The sequence below is a fragment of the Cetorhinus maximus genome, chromosome 18 (assembly GCF_964194155.1).
Source record: "Cetorhinus maximus chromosome 18, sCetMax3.hap1.1, whole genome shotgun sequence".
NCBI lineage: Eukaryota > Metazoa > Chordata > Chondrichthyes > Lamniformes > Cetorhinidae > Cetorhinus > Cetorhinus maximus.
Window position 1 is genome coordinate 36,911,371 of NC_135896.1, and position 22,569 is coordinate 36,933,939.

The 22,569-nt window shown below is 40.9% G+C and overlaps 1 protein-coding gene across 1 annotated transcript in view; it reads left to right on the forward strand.

The window, feature by feature from the left end:
- tecpr2 (tectonin beta-propeller repeat containing 2) overlaps window positions 1–22,569 on the forward strand; it is a 109,261-nt gene that overhangs the window by 14,405 nt on the left and 72,287 nt on the right. The window contains exons 5-7 of the mRNA XM_078562406.1: window positions 2,101–2,258; window positions 8,418–8,736; window positions 14,647–14,779. Coding sequence (XP_078418532.1) covers window positions 2,101–2,258; window positions 8,418–8,736; window positions 14,647–14,779 — 610 coding nt within the window. The remainder of the gene's footprint in view (window positions 1–2,100; window positions 2,259–8,417; window positions 8,737–14,646; window positions 14,780–22,569) is intronic.

A 22,569-nucleotide genomic window follows, 5' to 3' on the forward strand; every position in this document is an offset into this window, starting at 1 on the left:
CAAAGGGCCAAATGGCCTACTCCTGCTCCGAGTTTTTATGTTTACGTTCACTTCTGTCTCTTCTGCTTGCTGCCGTCTCTTCTGCTTGCTGTCGACCTCAGCTCGCACTCGCCACGAAACTCCCACCCCCATCATTCTCTTGCTCACTTCCTCCCTCTTGCCGCCCCTCTCCTGAGCTGTCGCTCACTGTGAGGAAGCAGGGGATGGTCAAGCAGCAGGGGAGTTGGCAAGCAGGTAGGTCAGAAGTAAGTAGAAAAAATTAGTTTTTAATATTTTAAATTTGTTTTGTTATTTAATTTACAAATTTAGGAATGCACAGTATCTCAACTTGCAGGGTATAATGTTTTGATGTTTTTTACTGGTGAGAACTATGTTTTTTACATTTAAGCAAATCAGATTCTCCCATTGATTGTAATGTTGTTTCATTTAAAGTCGCATTTTTCAGGGATGCAATTACAACGTTAAGCAAGTAATTACTGTATTATGTTCAATTTTAGGCTCCTAACATTTGGAAAGATACATTGACCTTGGAGTGGGAAAGGTACATATTCACCAGAATGTTAGAAAGGAGTAGAATTAAATTATAAGGACAGGTTGCATAAATTTGACTTGTTCAACCTTGAGTTTAGGAGATTGAGGGCTGGTTTAATTGGTGTTTAAATGATGAAGGGATCCAATAGGAAAGATGCAGGAAAGCTATCTCCTCTGATAGAGGAATCTAGAATAAGGGAGCATAATCTTAAGTTAGGCTGTTTAGAAGTGAAACGAGAAAGCACTTTTTCACATTAAGGGTAGCGGAAATCAGGAGTCCTTTGTCTCTGCACCTCCCAAAATACCGGCTTAAAATAAAAGCTGGGTCAGTTGAAATTTTCAAGACTGTGATCAATAGAATTTTGTTAAATAAGGGTACCAAGGACATGGAGTTAAGGTACACAGCAGCCATGATCGACTAGAATTGTACAGCGATGTTGAGGAACTAAATAGTTTATTTGTGCTCCTATGCAAGCTTGGCTGTGTACTTTTAGTCCAATGAAGCTGAATCAGTTGTTTTATCTCCTGGCTGGGAACTGTTATTTTGACGGAGAACTGAAAATAGACAAGGACCATATAGAATAGGTTCACCACAAACCAATTGGCTGATAATGATTTTTATAAAATCTTTAAGCAAAAATATTCAGAGACCGACTGCCAAGATCCAAAAATTCCTGAGCAGGTCTTAAAAATTGAGGGTCAATGTATGATTATTAAGTTTGCATATAAAATTTGAAATTATTAATGGTTGTGAAAGTAACATTATTACACTAGGTTGATTTACCCAACGACCATGAAGAAACATATATTGAGGAGAGGTTGGTGGGGTGCAGTTTAGAGAAGGGGGAATACATTTCACAGCATGTTCTCATGTATATACCCTTTTTTTTGGTACTTTTGTCAATGCAACTGCCATTAAAGCAAGCCTTTAAGCATATTGGTGAAAACAGGATCTGTTGTGGAATAGCTGCATTGGTTACTGTCATCTGAATTACAGTTGTCAATGTAAATCTTATTCCCCATGGGTTTATTTTATTTGATACATGGCAATATAACTTGATAGCAAACTATCTTGCTGATGGTTCATGTTGATTTTTGACCATTAGATTGTTGCCTTGCATGGCACAGGTGTTCTGTTTTTCTCACTGTCAACTGGGCACCACTTATTCTGTTTGGACTACAAATGCGCAAATATATGCAAGACGTATTATCAAGAAATATAGCTGGCAACAGATAAGCTTATTCAGAAGGATCTTACAACTTAGTTTTTTCAATTCTAGGACTCTTGGTGTTTTAATTACTGAAAGTCACTACTGGACCTATTCAATTTTATTTCCTTTTCAAATGTTTTTCTTTTTAGCACCGATTCTTAAATTTGTATGGTGTAATTTTGCTGGTGAAATTGAGTTTTCTCATGTATATATGAACATGTAAAGACAAAATTCATTATTTTATAAGTGTCTGTAATAGCCTTTTGAAGATGAGTTGATATATCTCGTTATATTCTTCAATGGTGAAAGACAAGTGACGTGGACCGTGAAGAACCTGCTGTATTCTGTTTTCTTGCAGGGTGTCTGTAGGCCCAGTGTGATATTAGAAGAGTCATCTCCTATAGTACAGTTGGACTATACTCAAAAAGTTCTGCTAGTTTCAACTTGCCAGCGCTCTCTTCTTATTTATACTGAGCAGAATATTATCAAACAGGTTGGAACCCAGCCAAGAAAAAGGTAAGCAGACTAAATTTTAGTAATCAAATGTTAAACAGTGCATCAAGTAAAATTGTTTGTGGCTTCTGAGTAATCAAAATCATAACATTGCTAGCTTAGGCATCCTAACAACTTCAATGGTTGCGATCATGTCTGGATCTCAAGACATGGAGTAATTATGATATAGAAGGAGGCCGTTCGGCCCTTTGAGTCCAAGCCAGCTCTCTATAGAGCAATCCAGTAAGTCCCATTCACCTGTTGCATCCCAGGTATAAAAAATGTGACCTGCTAGCTCAGTGACTAAATTATTGCGCTGTATTACAAAGTCATACAATTAAGGAAAATCCTAGGTTCCTACTCTGCGCTGATTGCAGCTGGGACAGTTGTTAGTTTTAGTTCCCCAAGGAATGAAGGTGGAACATTTAGTTCCTGATTGTCATCCAGTGAACCTTCTTGCAAATTGTGTGGAGAGGAGTGGGGTCAATTGTATTGCCTCCTGTACTTGAATAGACTTCAGACATTCAAGTGCCCCTGAAATATTTCTCTTGGGTAAGTCCCTGCTTTCTGGAGAGTTGAGGAGAGAAAGCTGGAAGAGGAAAATGCAATTTTTATTTTTAGAAGAAGTATAAATAAATGAAAGTGGTCATCTGCAGTGTATATGAAGCTCTGCAGTAAAAACATAACTGCCAGAGCCAGAATGATGACAGGCTCTTATTTGAATTTGCCACAAATGAAGTACTGATTGTGATCTCCAGCCTGAATAATAATTAACCTTTGAATGCACTCCCCTTCAGTACGTCTGCAATAATTTATTGACCTAAAGGACCACAGCTCCAACTTAGCAGCACCATAATACATTTGTATTGTGGCAAAACAATATACCATTCACTTTTCTGTGAGCGGTAACATAAGACTTCCAATAGCAGAAGTTTCACATGTGAAAGTCAAAAATTATATGCAGGTTTAGCTTATGTCTGCAAGGTTAAGCAAAAATAACTGAGATAGCCTGAAGGATGCAATATTGTTTTATAGTGGGCCTGTGTTGGTAGCAAACACTTGTGCTGCGTTGTGGCACAAACTTCAACCATTTGCATTGAGGGTGTGACTGCTGAAACCAGGAAACTCTGATATATGTGCCATAATGAAATTGAATAGGTATTCCAGTGCACAGCCACTGGGAATTGTTGAAGGAGTGCTCTTGACATTTAACCTGAGTTTGTTTTCTATTTCGTTAGTTTATTTGATTTTTATCTCGAGCGTCTTAAGTCTATGACGCTCTTTTATCTCTTTTATTGTAGAAACTGCATTGTTCTGCGCAGTCAGCTGTTAATGTAACTCAGAGGAAGGTGACTATCCATGTACAAATATGGCTAATTTCCAGGGACAATTCTAGAGCATTCCTCTCGTTTCACCATCAATTTCCCATTTTTTTTTGTTTAAAATATTTTCTCAAGGTTTTCAGCAGTAACACAACCAGAAGTGCTTTCCCCATAACAGGAAGTGCAAGTATAGCTTTAAGATGCTGCTCTTGCACTTTAAGGTTCTGCCCAGAAAATCTGCATCCGCCCACTCTGTTCTCCCAGCACATGTTGCAAGTTGCACTGGGAGTTCATCTGTCATAAGTTAATGAAGGGATGCCAGAAAGCACATGGAGGCTTCTTCCATGCACTAGTGGTGCAAATTGCTCTGTGCCACTAGTGTGTTGAGAGCAGAATCTAAGTCCATAATTAGTTTGTTAGTTCAAATTTCCCTAACTCTGTTGACTCTAACAGATCACTTCCAAACTTCTTTCCAGAACTTTTTAGGGACAGCATTCGTTCTTCACGGACCTCAGTGCATGGCTTACAAGTACAATTAATAATCCAATATAAACCACTCAAAACTTGTTGGAATTGTATAGCAAGTTTATCTAAGCATATCCCTCTCTCCACAGGCCTGCTACTCTCTCAGGTCAGAGATCACAACTTGAATTTTGTGGCTTTCTCCAATCATTCTCTCTTATTCGCGTGTGCAGGAAGGTTCTGAGCCTCGTCTCCATCTCTGCTTTGTGCCCCTCACTTTTCTCTTGCTGCAAGTATATTTCTTCCTATCTTCCTTGCAGCAAATCTTCCAATATCCAGATCATTCTAAGTCAGAAATCCTGCTCTTATTATTGCAGAATGTTTTTTTCTCCAGTTATGTATTTTTATCTAGTAGCAAAACTCTGCATCTGCTCCATCCTGCTTCATTTCACTCTGGATGAAAGGAATGTTACAACATTCAGTCCTTGCACCCTTGTCCTCAGTAATTGTCAGTTTGAGTCCCATTCAGATTGTTCCAGCTCCACTTCTTCTAAATTCCTCCTAGGTCACATTCCTCTGCTGAAGGACAACTGCATAACTTCTGATTCACTGTTGACACTGCCATAGCTTGTGTGTGTTTTCTTTACTTGTAGGATAATTTTTAAAAATGTATTTATACAGTATAGTGATAAAGGATCAAGTTGATTCAGTACTTAAAACCTTTTGGAGGGTGTTTTAAAATTTCCCAAAGGCCCCCCAACCCGGACATCACCTTTTTCACCCCCTTCCATTTTTTAAATTCACTTATGGATTGTTGGGTTCGCTGACCAGGCTAGCATTTATTGCCCATCCCTAATTGCCCTTGAGAAGGTGGTGGTGATCTGCCTTCTTGAACCGCTGCAGTCCATGTGATGTAGGTACACCCACAGTGCTGTTAGGGAGGGAGTTCCAGGATTTTGACCCAGCCACAGTGAAGGAACAGCAATATATTTCCAAATCAGGATGGTGAGTGGCTTGAGGGTAACTTGCAGACGGTGGCGTTCCCATGTATCTGCTGCCCTTGTCCAGTTAAATGGTAGTGGCCGTGGGTTTGGAAGGTGCTGCCGAAGGAGCCTTGGTGAGTTTCTGCAGTGTGTCTCATAGATGGTACACACTGCTGCCACTGTTCAGCGGTGGTGGAGGGAGCAAATGTTTATGGAAGGGTTGCCAATGAAGCAGGCTGCTTTGTCCTGGATGGAGTCAAGCTTCTTGAGTGTTGAGGGAGCTGCACTCATCCAGGCAAGTGGAAAGTACTCCATCACACTCCTGACTTGTGCCTTGTTGATGGTGGACAGGCTTTGTAGAGTCAGGAGGTGAGTTATTCGCTGCACGATTCTAACCACTGACCTACTCTTCTAGCCTGCATATTTATATGGCTAGTCCAGGTCAGTTTCTGGTCAGTGGTAACCCCCCCAGGATGTTGATAGTGGGGGATTCAGTGATGGTGATGCCATTGAATGTCAAGAGGTGATGGTTAGATTTTCTCTTGTTGGAGATGGCCATTGCCCAGCACTTGTGTCGCGCAAAGTGAACATAGGCTCCTTAGAGAATGATGCTGGGGAAATAATAATAGGGAACCAGGAAATGGCAGAGGAGTTAAATAAATACTTTGCTTCAGTCTTCACAGAAGATAGACGGCAGAAGATACTAATAGCATTCCAAAAATACTAAATAATCAAGGGGCAAAAAGAGAGAGGAGGAAATTAATACAATAGCTATCACTGGAGAAAAAGTACTAGGGAAACTAATGGGGCTAAAGACAGATAAGTCCCCAGGACCTGATGGGTTGCATCCTAGGATAGTAAAGGAAGTAGCTACAGAGATAATGGACACACTGGTAGTGATCTTCCAAGAATCCTTAGATTCTGGAAAAGTCCCAGAGGATTGGAGAACGGCCAACGTAACACCCTAATTCAAAAAAGGAGGGAAACAAAAAAAACAGGTAACTATAGGTCAGTTAGCTTAACATCTGTCATTGGGAAAATGTTGGAGTCTATTGTAAAGGATGTAATTGCAGAGCATTTAGAAATACATAATTTAATCAAGCAGAGTCAGCATGGCTTCATGAAGGGGAAATCATGCCTAATAAATTTTATTAGAATTCTTTGAGGAGGTAACAAGCAAGATAGATAAAGCGGAACCAGTAGATGTAATGTAATTGGATTTCAAAAAGATGTTCAATAATACTGCGCATAAGGCTTCTTAATAAGATAAGAGCCCATGGTGTTAGGGGTAGTATATTAGCATGGATAGAGGATTGGCTGACTAATAGAAGACAGAGTTGGGATAAGGGGGGCATTTTTGGTAAGGCAACCTGTAACTAGTGAAGTGCCAAAGGGATCTCTGCTGGGGTCTCAATTATTTACAATATATATTAATGACCTTAGATGAGGGAAGTGAATGTATTATTGTCAAGTTTGCGTATGACACAAAAATAGGTGGGAAGGCAAGTGGTGAGGATGACACAAGTCTACAGAGGGATATAGACAGGTTAAATGATTGGGCAAAAATTTTGCAGGTAGAATATAATGTGGCAAAATGTGAGGTTATGCATTTTGGCAGGAAAAATAGAGGAGCTGAATATTATTTAAATGGAGAAAGACTGCAGGGAGGGATTTGGGAGTCCTTGTGCATGAATCCCAAAAAGCTAACTTACAAGTTCAACAGGTAATAGGGAAGGCAAATGGAATGTTGGCCTTTATCTCAAAGGGAATGGAGTATAAAAATAGGGAAGTCTTGCTAAAACTATACAAGGCACTAGTTAGACTGCACCTAGAATATTGTGAACAATTTTGGCCCCCTTATCTAAGGAAAGATATACTGGCATTGGAGGCAGTCCAGAGAAGGTTCACCAGGTTGATTCTAGGTATGGAAGAATTTTCTTATGAGGAGAGGTTGAGTAGGTTGGGCCTGCAGCCATTGGAGTTTAGAAGAAAGAGAGGCTACCTTATTGAAACATATAAGATTCTTAGGGGGCTTGACAGGGCAGATGCTGAGAGGTTGTTTCCTCTTGTGGGAGAGTCTAGGACCAGAGGGCATAATCTGAGTAAGGGGGCGCCCATTTAAAACAGATGAAGAGGAATTTCTTCTGAAGTTAGTGAACCTGTGGAACTCTTTACTGCAGAGGGCTGTAGAGGCTGGGTTGTTAAGTGTATTTAAGGCTGAGATAGACAGATTTTTAATCAGTAAGGGAATCGAGGGTTATGGGGGAAAGGGCAGGAAAGTGGAGCTGAGGATTATCAGATCAGCCACGATCTCAATGAATGGCAGAGCAGACTCGATGGACTAAATGGCTTACTTCTGCTCCTACGCCTTATGGAATGTTACTTGCCACTTGTCAGCCCAAGCCTGGATATTGTCCAGGTCTTGCTGCATTTGACATGCACTGATTCAGTATCTGAGGAGTCTGGAATGGTGCTGAACATTGTGCAATCATCAGCAAATATCCCCACTTCTGACCTTATGATGGAAGGAAGGTCATTGATGAAGTAGCTGAAGATGGTTGGGCTTAGGATACTACCCTGAGGAACTCTGGCAGTGATGCCCTGGAAATGAGATGACTGACCTCCAACAACCGCAACCAATTTCCTTTGAGCTAGGTATGACTCCAACCAGTGGAGAGTTTTCCCCTGGTTCCCACCGACTCGAGTTTTGCACGGGCTCCTTGATGCCACACTCTGTCAAATATGGACTTGATGTCAAGGGTAATCACACTCGCTTCACCTCTGGAGTTCAGCTCTTTTGTCCATGTTTGCTGTGCGATACCCTGCTCTTTCCTAGTCCTGAACTCTGGGACTTAGAGTTTGGGGAGTGCTTGAAGTTCCAGCCCTGGCCATTGCTGTCGCTGGTGCTGCTGGGGCTGTAGAGCTGCCAGCCAATTAGATTGCCTGGCAACACTCTCAGGTGGGACTTTGGGCAGAAGTCCTGTCTCCAGCCAATTAACACTTCTTGGAGCGTTAAATGTGGGGCTGCTGTGATTGGTGGGGATAAGTTCCCCACCAACAGTCCAGGTGGCAGGGTGGGAAACCCCATCTAAAAAATCCTGCCTATTGAAAATCTTCTGAGCAATAATGTGGATGAATAATTTCAGATTCACAAGCTCCAGATATTAATTGCATGGTAATGTGCAGGTCATTTTTTTTCAGTGACACCATGGCTGGGAACAATACATTTGTTGATAATCAGTTATTAATAAATGCCACATTTCTTCCTAAAATGCAAATTGGTATTGTTGAAAATTAGCTATGTATGTTAGAAAAATATAAAATTTCATATGGAAGGTTTCAATTTTATAGAAGGTTCATTTTATACTCTCATGAGAACAATGGGCTGAAATATCTTTAATTTCCCATGTCCCTAGTGCTGGCAGATTTGGAGCATGTTTCATACCAGGCCTCTGTAAACAGACTGATGTGAATTTATATGCTTCGAGACCTGGACTTCGACTGTGGAAATCGGATGTACAAGGGGTTGTTCAGTCAACTCTCCTTTTAAAAAACGTATTTACCAGTGGAGTGAAGCCATTTGAACTGTTACCTCGAGCGAGTTCAGCAACTGCAAGCAAGGGTGATATTAAACCAAATGAGAGAAATCTCGGGCTGTTGGAGTGCTTCCTACGTGATGGATGGGTGCTGAGCTGGAATAAGACTAGTATTTATGTAATGGATGCAGTCAACCAGGTATGCAAAAGGAAAAGCTGGTATAATCTAAGCAGCTGCCTCTCTAGTGTTCACTAGTGTTGATCAACTTTAATATTGATTCTGTATATGTGAAAATATATATTCTAAGGCAACATAATTCTTGGGCATTATTTGAGGAAAATAAATATGATTGTAAGTTGAGAGACTTTATGCAGCTCTTTGACTGCACCATGTAATGCAGGGTTTTCTTTGTGGTTCTAAGTGCGATTAGTAAACTGATTAATGTTAGTGCTGGAGTAAAGGAAAACACTGCAAAGAATTTTTAATATAAGGCATTCTTCCTTTTTTTTTCTCTTTACCCGCCCTGTCTGCTGTCGATGATTTCAGAAAGAAATCATCTTTTCTGTTTCTGTTCATTTAACTTATTTATAATAAATTGCGGCCTAACATGTGTAGTAAACAAATTTATCTGCACTAGTTATCTTATGGTATAAGCTTCATTGAATAGTTAGTTTATACCTGCCTGGAAAAAGGGACATTAACTGTTTGTGCATGATGTTTCCTCTTTTTTCTAACACTTTTCTAGAACCAACTTCTTATTAGTCAGCTATAAGAGCACATAGAAGCAAGCAAACAGAATTGCTGGTGAAAGTAGTGTTAAAAATAGAGATTAATTTCAAATAAAATTTCTTGCACAGAAGCTCAAGGTTCTAAAGGTATGTTAAATCATAAAGGTCACACCTTCTAAAGGTGTGTTAAATCACTTATTTTGCTTTGGAAGGATTTTCAAAAAAAATGGTTAGGTAAACTAACTTCATAAAGATTAATTCAGCACCTTAATTCAAAAAAAAAGCTAGACCTGTTCCATGTTGCAAGACAAAGCATTTTCCCCACATCATTGACATGCTCCAGGGCTCTGGGCTCTCTTTCATTTAGCTCTGTTATACACTTCAGAAGGCAATGGCGATGTTTGATCAAGTGATGTTTTGATTATTAAATTTAAAATCGTCCTACGTTGCAGGAAACAGATAATTTATATTAACTTTTTCCTTTTTAAATTCCTGTGTCTACATTTTGTAATGAAGGACTGCTTATGTAAACTTGTAACACTGATTAAATGCTCCTGCCGAGCTAGACACTCTGTGGGTATAATTGCTGTGAAAGTTTGCAAAGGTAGTCCCCGTTAAAAACACTAACGTTAATATATAATGACATAAAAATAAGAACAGAACATATGATTTTAAATGGGGGCTCAAACTATATTTGCACTGTGTAATACGATTATTTACTGCACTCTAAGTCAATTTCACCTGAAGAAAATGCTTGGTCTTAACTTCCCTGTGCAGAGCCAGGTGAGGTTGACCGACTAGTAATATATTTAAGATCTTGCATATATAGCATATTTCCTGTGTTGGAATTTTATGTGACCGTTCCTAATGGTAAAATATGAAGTAAACAATTATTGTACAGGATAATTGTATTTGCTTGTCCTGGCATCAAACATCTACAACAGCAATGATTTGTGTTTATATGTTGTCTTTAATATGATAAAATGCCCAAGACATTTCACAGCAGTATTATAAAACAAAATATGACATTGAGCTACATAAGAAGATATTGGGGCAGGTGATCAAAAGCTTGGTAAAGAGATGGTTTTTAAGGGGCACCTTAAAGGGGGAGAGATACAGAGATTTAAGGGAAGGATTTCCATAGCTTGGGGCCAAGGCAGCTGAAGGCAAGTTTAAAATCGAGGGAGCTGAAGAAGCCAGAAATGGAAATATGAGGGTTGTGGCAATGAAGAAGATTCGAGATAGGGATGGGTGAGGTCACAAGAGCAGCAGTAAGACTATATGGTTCGTCGAGCCTATGCTGCCATTCAGTACGATCATGGCAGACCTTGCGCTTCAACTCAATTTTCTCACCTGCTCCCATATCATTTAATTCCCTGAGAGGCCAAAAATCTGTTTAAGCCAGCCTTAAATGTATTCAATGATGGACCGTCCATAACCCTCTGGGCATAGAATTCCAAAGATTCACAACCCTTTGAGTGAAGCGGTTTCTCCTCACCTCAGCCCTAAATAATTGACCCTTTATCCTGAGATTGTGCCCCCGTTGCTTTGGACTCCCCAACAAGCAGAAACAATCTGTGCTTTGCTCATAGAAGGTTTTGAAAGCTAGGGTGAGAATTTTTAAAATTAAGGGTATGGCTTAACTCTGAGCCATTGTAGGACAGAAAGCTGAGGGATGATGGATGGATGGGACTTGGTGCAAGAAACAAGCAGAAATAACTTTGATTCCTGATGTCTTTTGTCTTGAGCCCTTCACAACCATTTAATTACTTTTGAAGTGTGTTATTGTTATGTTGGCAGATAGGGCAACCAGTGTGCACACAGCAAGGTCCTACCACCAAAGTGATAATATGACCAGCTCATTTGTTTTTAGTTTTGTTTGAGGGACACTGGAAGAACTTCCCTGCTCCTCTTTGCATGGTGCTGAGAGATCTTGTCAAGTATCTCATTTTGTAAAGCATTCTTTTTCTGTCACTGCAAATTATTTAAAACTGTCAGTATAAAACAAAGCAAGTAAGCTACATTAGTGCGAAATTAGAAAATAAATTAGCCAGCCTGATTCCCAATCTGTGTCAAGTTAATCAATCTAAGCATGGGATGCTATTTGAGGTAATACAGTGGACTTCAAGACTCAACTTAAGGAAAAGGGAGTAGACTAGAGTTCTGTTATGGATTACCATCGAAAGACCCTTGCTGGCAGTTCGTGTGAACATCTGCTAAAGGCTTGATAGGGTTTGGCTATGAAGACATTTCCTCCCCACCAAGAGGACCTATTATAAAAACAGCTAGAGGCGCTTGAGTAGGATCAGAAAACATAAATTCAAGGACTAAATTTTTTCTTCTACATTCTTTCATGGGTTGTGGGAGTCGCTGGTAAGGCCAGCATTTGTTGCCCATTCCTAATTGTCCTTGAACTGGGTGGCTTGCTAGACCTCTTCAGAGAGCAGCTAAGAGCCAACCAAATTGCTGTGGGTCTGCAGTCACATGTAGGCCAGGCCAGACCAGGTAAGGACAGCTTTTCCTTCCCTAAAGGACATTAGTGAACCAGATGGGTTTTTACAACAATCAATTATAGTTTCATGGTTACCTTCACTGGAATTAGCTTTTAATTCCAGAGTTATTAATTGAATTTAAATTCCACCAGCTGCCATGGTAGGATTTGAATCCATGTCCTTTGACCATTAGCCTGGGCCTCTGGATTATTAGTCCATTATTACTACATTATTACAACACCACCATCTCTCCACATGGACAACAAAGTTGGAGCACCGCGTTGTCATTCTCAGAATCAGGGCTGATATTCAGTTTACATTAAGACGAAAGCCTGCTTTTCCATAATGGCTCTAAGGGCCTTAAGAGGAAATAAGTTAGCGAGTCCCTACTGAGTCTGACATCACAGCGCAATATTACAATTTGGCACTAAATTGTCAATGTTACTCAGAGGAGACAGGATATGGAAAATGAAAGTGTCACAATTGTGTAAACTCAGAGTGGTTGCATTGTGATCCTGTTCACCATCAACAGGACAAAAACAGAGATTTATTTCAACTAGCAAATCTCAATCAAAGGAGAAACTTGCTTTACTGTGCTTGTGTATCAAATGGGTTTAGACCTAAACCATCACGGATGTAGATAATTCTTCTCTTAAACAATATAAATGGTGGCCCTAATTGACTAGTCAGCCCTTTGGGGGTTTTGTTTTTGCGTTGGGGCAGGGGTTATGATCTAACATTGTTGAACTCGGCGTTGAGTATGGAAGGCTGTGAATTATCTAATTGAAAGATGAGATGCCGTTCCTCGAGTTTGCATTGAGCTTCATAGGAGGTCAAGGTCAGAGAGATCAGAATGGGAGCAAGGTGGAGACTTAAAATGTGAGGTCACTAGAAACTCAAGATCACACTTGCAGAATCAACAGAGGAGTTCTGCAAAACGGTCACCCAATCTGCATTTGGTCTCCCCAGTGTAGAGCACATTGTATTGTAAGCAGCAAATACAATATACTCAATTGAAAGTGCATGTAAATCACTATTTTACTTGGGAGGTATATTTGGGCCCTTAGGTGGTGAAACAGGAAGTGATAAAAGGGCAAGTGTTGCATCTCCTGCACTTGCATGGAAAGGTGCTGTAGGAAAGGGAGGGTGTGTTGGGGGTGAATTGAGGAGTGGACTAAGGTGAAACTGAAGAGTCCTTTCACCATGCTGAAAAGGGAGTAGAGGGGTAGGTGTGTTTGGTGGTGGCATCGTGCTGGAGGTGGCAGAAATGGTGGAGGATGATCCATTGAATAGTTCAGTGGGGAAGGAACAGACTGAAAAAATAGGTCTGCCAAGGCAGCCCTTTTTATCTTGGGAAGGAGGTAAAAGCAGGCTGCCTGGGGTTGGGGGTCTGAGGAGGAAGATCTCCAGAGGAGATGAGGTCATTGGCCTGGAGATGATGATTTGATTGCGGTCATGGTCCAGGGGAGATCGGAGAAAGTGTCGGCGAGCTGATGTTTGCCCTCTGCAGGGTAGAGTTTGGTCTGCCAGATGACAGCATAACCCTTGTCAGCAGGTTTGATGACGATGTTAGAGCTGAGCCTAAGAGAACAAAGTGCAGCAAGTTCAGAGGAAGTCAGGTCAGAGTATGTGAGGGGAGAAGAGGAATTGAGCCAGCTGATGTATCATTGACAGTTCTCAAATGAAAAGACCTAGAAGGGGTAAGGGGCCAGAGTGAGCCTCCAGGTGGAGAAAGAATACAGGAGACTGATGGAAGGGTCCGCTGTGCAGGGAGAAGACTGCTGATCAGAGAGTTGAGCGCAGAGGTGAAGGCAGTGGAACAAGAGCTCAGTGTCATGCCAGGCTCAATTCATTGAGGTGGTTATGTAAAGGGGTGAAGCTGAAGCCTTTTCTAAGGACAGGTCATTTGGGGCCAGAGAAGGTCAAAGGATCTTGTACTATAGTGATCATTTAAAACACTGTATTTTAAAAGTTGTCTACTGTTGTAATCTGATAGTGATACTTTACACAGCATGGGTGGATTAAGAAATATTTTGTTTGTTTTGTTTTTGAATGATCATTATTAATACCGTAGAAGCCTATCAGAATTTCAGTTAGGCCAAAATTTTATGGGCCCTTTGGGGACTGGAAGGTGGTGGGAAGGTTGGCAAAATGGCACAAGAAAGGTGTTGGGGGTGGGGAGAGGCACCTGACATCTAGCTGCCACCATGCCATTTTGGCAACAGTGGGGGGAAATTGGCAGATTGGCCACTTGCTGGGATCCTAGCAGACTCACTTAATTAGCCAATTAAAGGCCACTTCCTGCCTCTGGGAGCAGTTTGCCCATGTCAGGTGGGCTCAGCCACCACTTGGGGAGATATCTCAGTGAAACATGGGCTCCATGGGGGTCTGGAAGTTTTCTTTTATGGGCACTACATGGCCCACAGAGGGTTTTGCAGAAGGCAATGGCCTCTCCCGCCCCTAACTCTACTGCTAGCACAGGACTTCCCCCAACAATACTCCAATATGTATCCATCTTTGAGGGCGCCTGACAATTGAGGCACCTTCTACCAGCAGCTGCTGCCTCAGCAATGGCCACTAATGGTAGTGGTGCCTGACATCTCTTGGGGTGGATCACTGTCCTTAATCGCATGGTGGCCTCCGGGCCGTTCACTTAACTGACTGCCGCTGGCAAAATGTGGCCCTGGGACCTGCCGCTGGTGGAAGAGGGGTCGCCTCCCACTCCTGGCCCTGGCAATGGGATTTTTGTCCCCTCAGGAAGATCCGGCCCTAAGATGTTTTTTCTCCAGCTAAAAATGTTCTGTAGTACTCGGAAGATGAAGTTGATGTAAGTCACGTCAATTAAGTAACAATATTATGTTTTAATATTTAATACATGACATCTGCAGGCTCTGATTGGTGGACTGGAAGGGCTCAGTGGTATTGTGTCTGTTTCCTGTACAGAAGATGAAATTTTCATGTTGACTGATGACCGTGATATTGTTCGGATTTCCACTAAACCAGAAGGTTTGATGACAACAGGTAAGAAAGTTTAATTAAGCAACATCATTTTAGGCTGAGTTGGGAAACCTCCATGTGCATGGTACTGAGTCATACAGATCAGCAAGATACCAAATTGGATGCTTGGTCTTTGCTTAGTTTGCTGACTATTGGGAATTAAAGTTAGCGCCTCAGTATCTATGGGCTATCAAAGTGGGGAAAATCAGAAGAAGCCCCTGCTTCTAACTGTAATCTTATACCCCTTAATGTCCAGATATCTGGTGAAAACAATCATAGAACCATACAGCGCAAGAGGTGGCTATTTGGCCCATCGTGCCTCTGCTGGCTGTTTGAAAGAACTATCCAATTAGTTCACTCTACCCTGTTACCCCCACTCTTTCGCACATAGCCCTGCAAATTTTTTCCCTTCCAATATTTATTTGTTCAAGAAATGTGAATCCGACTGTATTTGTCCCTCAGCCTCTTCCATTGATGAAAAGGTTCATGACATTCACTATTTAGACCAATGCATGAAGTGTCCCATGTGGTGTCCCATGTGCCAAAGAGCTACAGATTTCTATGGACTGAGCCCCAGTTTGTGGGGAAGGGATGGGTGAGAACAACATTGTGCAACAGACTGCTGATCTCCATCAATCTACTAACGCTCCCAAAAATTACTCAAGGAATTCTATCTCCTAAATTGAATTTTCTTCTTTGCTATAGCCCTGTATAATCCTGTTTTGCTGTGTTTTCCAAGTTCACAAAAGTTTACACATGATAATATCTGATGTCTACAGTTTATTTAATGTGATAAAGTCATTATTGATTTCCACATTACAAGGATTGTGCCTGGCATGTGAAAATTAGGCTGGGCTTTTGTAAACCACAAAATCATTGACTGTGAGAAAAACGTTTGAGGAAATTTGTTAATGACCCTACTTTTAGTTAATCTTAATCTTCTGATCCTTGGGCGCAACACAGAAGTTGAAGGTGAAAATATGCCCAGTATTACTCCTATTTTATTGATGTCAAGTTGTACCCAAGCATCCTCCCAGTCTCGTTTGAATATATCTAAACTCAAAATGGGTGCAAGTGGGAATAAATCACCCCAAATAATTGGGGCCGAAGGAAATACTGAACCCACATTGGTTTTTTTTTGAGCCTTAAAATATAATATAAGTTTCAATCCCTTTAATCATCATTCGTAAGCCCTTCAATAGGAAAGCTTCCATTTTTAATGTCACACGTTACACCAAAAATGCATTAAAAGGAACAAAAAATACAGAGCAGATCTCAGTGAGGATAATTTTTTAAAACTTAAAAGAAAATAATAATTAAAATGCATGGCAGCTGAGGTTCAGTTGGTAGCACTCTTGTCTTAGTCAGAAAGTTTCAGGTTCAAGACCCACTCAAGCACTTAAACACACAAATCTAGGCTGACACTCCAGTGTAGTATTGAGGGAGTGCTGTACTGTCAGAAGTGCCATCTTTCAGATGGTACATTAAACTAAGGCCCTTTTTGCCCTGTCAGGTGGCAAGATCTGATGGCACTAAGAGCATGGTGTTATCCCTAGTGACTTGGCCAATATTCATCCATCAATCAGCATCATAAATAACAGATTATCTGGTTATTATCGCACTTCTGTTTGAGGGAGCTTGCTGTGCACAAATTGGCTGCTGCATTTCCTGCATTACAACAGTGTCTTAGCTTCAAAAAGCACTTCTTTGGCTGTAAAGCACTTCGGGGCATCCTGTGATTGTGAAAGCATATAAATCCAAGTCTTCCTTTAAAATACCAGAAATGTGACTTGGTTTCTGATGTGCCTGAAAATTTAGTCAGCATTGAAAGACCCTATGGAAAAACACATTTGAAAGATGTTAAGAACCTATGGGTGTAGATTCGCTCCAATATAGGGTTTGATGGACAGATGTATAAAATTGAGGAGACTTGGGTGCATTGAAGTTGTAGACACAGTGCATTTACACTCAAAATTCCACAATCTTTTAAGTCAAGTTATTTGTGCCTGAATTCTGGATGTAAATGTGGAGGAAACTCCCACGTTTATGTACTTAACAGAATATTGATGTAAGATGTTTTGCCGGTCTTATATTTGCACCATTTGTATCTTTGGATACGCAAAGGATATTGAAATCTGTTGTGGGATTGATAGTCTCCAGATTCGTTGGCCATATCCTTTGATTCATACATACTGGGAAACTATAGTGAATAGGATTGACTCACTTCATTTTTAACTTGGGTGCCCCTTCCCTTTTTCACCTGATTCTAGCATGAGCTTCTTGCTTAGTTTCTTGATTTATGCAGTGCCGTCAAGTATTCTAGTGTTATGGTGTCTGGTGAACCTGTGGTCATTTATGATCAATCTGGATTCCCTTGTTGCAAAAAATAGCCCTCCTTCAGGTACCATGCTCTAAGAGGGCTTTGGCGGTTATGGGCTTCCATTGGATTGGTTCATAATTATGCTTGGCAAAGTGCTGCAGTGGTTCGCCATTGCCTTCTGCATATAGCTGACCAGGAAATTCTCCTGGTCTTCCTGCCTGCTGTCAGGCATATTGGAGGGATTTACAGGCTTATAATCAACTTGTTTGACCATGCCATGAATGTACCTTCCATGGCCATCTTGTCCTGAAGTGAGACTCTAACCTTGAGCTTCTGGCCCAGAAGTAGTGCACTATCATTGTACCACAAGACATAAATTTCTGAAAATCTGATTCCTTTTTTTCTGGACTCTTGACAATGGCACTTTAGTGGAAGACTTATTTTGCCAGGTCTAATCCATTAAGCTGACAGTAAGACTGATTCCATCTCCTGAGAGAGAGCATCAAAGAGTCTGTATCTCATTTCCTTTGACTTTTGGGGTGTTTTTCCTTCACGCATCCTGCACATATAACTATCTGACTGGGAGTTAGTTACATTATCTGCTTACTATTATAGTACTTGGCAAAATTGTTGGGAACTAGAGAGTTTAAGTAAGTTATATTTGTAATTGTGGGTGTTAGGAATGTGTTTAGCTTTAAACTAATTTGTTTCTGTATTTGTGCGCTAAGAAAGGGGGGGGACTTGAGTTTGTTTCACTTCAAAAGATGCCTGCATTCTAATGAGGTTTTATGACTCTTGAAGGGAAGTTAAAATAAACACAAGATAGAAAACTTGTGCTGTTGCCTAGTATCAGGTGTCCAGAGAGAGGGACCCGCAGCACAGAGAAACCAAAAGCAGTTTGAGTTCAGTTGGTGACTATGCTCTAAGGTGGAGGAAGCAGTTTACGTCTCTCTGGCTGGACAAGCTAGCAAATTGCTGAGGAAAGAAAATCTAAGAATCTTAGATGAGTTGCTCTAAAGGTAAAGTAACAATGAATGTCGAGTGAGTGCTGGATGTCAAGGGAGATACCAAGTCGTCAGCAGTCTACTGGGAGAGGGAACTGCAGCGAGCAGGTCCTAAAGGAAAAAGAGAGGCCCGAAGAAGCCCTTTAAGTTTAAATCAAAGGACAAGGACAGGAATCTGGAACAAGACCCTGTTCAGTGGAAGTGAAAGTAAGGAACACAGGGAAAGTCGCCAAATTAAAGAGAAGAAAGCTGCCGGAAGCAGACTTAAAGCAAAAAGGGCTTGTGAGAAGCCAGAAGATCCAAGGAGACAGTCTAAAGTCTGTAACTCTTTTTACTATGGGCATGTGAAGCAGTGCTGTTCTGTTAGTATGGCTGAGTATATGAGAGAGAGTGCGTAGAAGGAGAGTTTGAAGCCTTTGAGGTGGAACGTTGTGGAAGGCGTCCGAGAGAAAGCATCTATTGGGCGAAGATTCCAAAGTGGGTTCTTCGAGTGGAGATTGGAAACCGTTGAATGAAAAATGGAGTTCAGTGAGACCGATTTGACTTAGTGTGGCACGCGTCTGGGTGGGGGTGGGGAGGTTGATCAGAAATCCATAGCATCTGTTTGAGGTGACATCTGTCACTTGGTTTCAGAGTGTGGTGTGCCTGACCACAGTCGCCTGTTGGCTTACATGGACTGTGTGCTTACTGTGAGAGTATAAGATAGTTTTTGTAAGTTGCATTATCCTTACAAATCTATATATCCCTGTAAAGGTATAGCTGTGGGTGAGAGTGCATTCATCTTTTCTTGTTTTTAAAAAATGTTTTATTCTTTTGTTAAAGTTCATCAGCTGATCCCTGTGACTCTGTTCAGTAGCCGCCCTCCACATTTCAAAACAAAAAATAAAAGCTAGGATCTAGCAAGCAGGGTTCCACCCTGGGATTGGACTTGTCCAGAAGTAACATCAGCTGGGATCATACCAAAGTATTTGTCATGTTTTATATATCTCAGTTTAATCCTCGCTTTGTATAGACATTATGACTCTAATATTGACAGGAGCAGGTTTACTGAGCTGGCGGAGAATGGGGCGGATGTCTGGGATTTCCTCCCTGTATACTGCGATTTAAAGCTCCAAAACATGCTTATGTTTTTTTTAAACAGGATCCCTGCCCAGAAGTTGTGCTGATTGATAGGCCTACCTTCTAGTCAGGTAGGGCAAGTCCCTGCTATATGTAAGGAGCCTGCAGCTGTTAGTTGGAGCATGGTCACGGGTGTGGGGGATGGATGTTGTTCAACGCCAGAGAAAATTAGATGTCTGGGGAAAACTCCTGCATCTCTTGGCCTGTAAGCAGTGCTGTGAGGACACTTTTCCAAGAAGCTGCTTTTGCCTTGCTTGAACTGTTAGCTTTCCTGAACTGAGCAGGGTTAAGCCTGTAAGAGAATTTAAATGGCAACATCCAGTCTCATTATAAGATTTAAATGGACAACCTGACTCCAGGTTGTTAAACCCAGAAGTGACCCGATTAGGGTCAAGTTTGAGATTTTCAAAGTTTTTACACCTTCCCTGACCTATTTTTGGAGGCTGAAATTTCACCCCACTTCTTGCTGCACTATTGGATTGACAGTTCAACTAGGTGATGCTTGTAATTATGTTATAGTTTAAGTAGCACTATATGATATCAAAATACTTTTTGAAGTGCATTAACACCAGCAAAACATCCACAAAAGCAATGCGAGAGATTAATGTTTTTGTTGGTATTGTTTCAGGGAGGGATGTTGTCCAGCTTTCTAATTTCACAGACTCCAGACAGCCCACACCAAAGGAGGAGTGTGGGACCTCAGTTTAAATTCTTGACTGGTTTCTGTTTAACCTATTATCCCTATTTCCTTAATTCATTACTATTTATGATATGTATGACCATTTTGCTTTTTTGCATATTGTATAAAGTATTAAATAAAAGGTTAAAAATGGAAAATCATTACTACATTAGACCTTTTGTACATATTGCACATCTACTGTATTGCCAAATGTAACTGTGAATGAAAATTACAGCAAAGTCTAAACCTTACAACCTTTTCTTTCATAACCGGCACCTGGCTCTGGCCTACATTTAAATATATGAAAAAGCAGTACAGTAATTATGTCTATATGGTAAAAATGAAAACTATTTGGAGTTTGATATTTACAGCTCAGTGATGGAACGAGGAATAAATCTGATTTTCCCCTGTTAGCTGATCAGCCCACTTCTAGTGATACTGTATTTGCAGTGAAAGTGAAGTGTAGTAGAAGTATTATTACAAGTGTGTGCATGCAATAAATTTGTTATCGGGCAATATGGTTTACAGCTAAGATATTTCCTTAGTTTGGAAATATATTTCATCTCTTTATAATTAAATTTTTCTCTAATATTTTGTTGAATGAACTATATTTTTAAACATATTTTAAAAAATAAATCTGAAACCTCTTGCTTGACCACCCCCCCCTCCCCTCTTTCTTCTGTGATGACCATTCTCATCAATAATACTCTTGACATGTTAACAATTTGACACTGAATTTAAATTGAGATTCAAGTAAAGAAGTAAAGTGTAGAGGTCTAAAACCAGTGCATGTAAGCTAATAAACAAAAGTGATGCCTCTGATTTCAGGAGGGTGAGGTTGATGATTACTAGCTCTGTGGCCCAGAGACATTTCTTCACAGAATTAAAGAACTGTTGTGGTGCAGAAGGAGGCTATTTGGCCCATCATGTCTGCATCAGCTGTCCAAATGAGCATCATGACTTCATTGCCATTCTCCTGCTTTTCCCCCATACCTTTGCACATTGTTTGTATTCAACTAATCATCTATTGCCTTCTTGAATGCCTCAAATGAACCTGCCTCCACCACACTTCCAGGTAGTGCATTCCAGACTTGGACCACTCGCTGTGTGAAAAAAGGTTTTTCTCACATCACATTTGCTTCTTTTGCAAATCACTTTAGATCTGTGCCCTCTCATTCTCGAACCCTTGACGGGCAGGAACAGTTTCTCCCTATCCACCCCCTCATGATTTTGAAAACCTCTATCAAATCTTCTCTTGGCCTCCCCGTCTCCAAGGAGAACAGTCCCAACATCTCCAATCTATCCCCATAACTGAAGTTTCTCATCCCTGGAACCATTCTTGTAAACCTCTTCTGCACTCTCTCCAATGCGATCACATCCTTCCTACAGTGTGGCATCCAGAACTGTACACAGTACTCCAGCTGAGGTCTAATTAGCATCTTATATAAGCTCAGCATAACCTCCCTGCTCTGGTACTCTATGCCCCTATTAATAAAGCCTAGGATACTGCATGCTTTGTTAACTGCTCTCTCCACCTGCCCTGCCACCTTCAATGATTTATGCACATATACACCCAGGTCTCTCTGCCCCTGTACCTCCTTAAGAATTATATCCCTTATTTTATATTGTTTCTCCATGTCCTTCCTACCAAAATGAATCACCTCACACTTCTCCACATTGAACCTCATCTGCCACCCATCTGCCCGCTCCACCAACTTGTCTGTCCTTTTTGAATTTCTTTATTATCCTCCTCACAGTTTGCAATGCTGCCAAGTTTTGTATTATCTGCAAACTGTCCCCTGCACACACATCAAGATCATTAATATATATCAGGAAAAGTATGGGTCCTAATACTGACCCCTGGGGAACTCCACTACAAACCTTCCTCCAGCCCGAAAAATATCCATTAACCATTATTCTCTGTTTCCTCTTACTCAGTCAATTATGTATCCACGTTGCCACTGTCCCTTTTATTCCATGAGCTATACTTTTCTCAAGTCTGTTGTGTTGCACTGTAATAAATGCCTTTTGAAAGTCCAGGTACACCACATCAACAGTATCACCCTCATCAACCTCTCTGTTACCTCTTCAAAAAAATCTAGAAAGTTAGTTAAACACGATTTTCTCCTTTATAGATCCATGCTGGCTCCCCCACATTTTTCCATGTAACTACTAATTCTATCCCAAATAATTTTCCCTAAAAGCTTCCCTGCCTCTGAAGTTAAATTGACTGGACTTATCCTTACAACCTTTTTTGTACAAGGGTGTAATATTTGCAACTCTCCAGTCCTCTGGCACCTCCCCTGAGTCTAGGGAATACTGAAAGACTATGGCTAGTGGCCCTGCAATTTCCACTCTTACTTCCTACAGTATCCTTGGATGCATTTCATCTGGTCCTGGTTCCTTGTCAACTTTAAGTACTGACAGTTTATCCAACGCTTCCTCTTTATCAATTTTGAACCCTTCTGGTGACCGAGTTTCCTCCTCTGTCACCATGGCCTCGGTAGCATCTGCTTCCTTGGTAAAGACAGATGAAAAATATTCATTTAGCACCTCAGCCATGCCTGCTTTCTCCACGTATAAATCCCCTTTTTGGTCCCTAATTGGCCCTACTCCTCCTTTTATCACCCTCTTACTATTTGTGCCGATAGAAGACTTTGAGATTCCCCTTTTATATTGGCTGCCAGTCTTT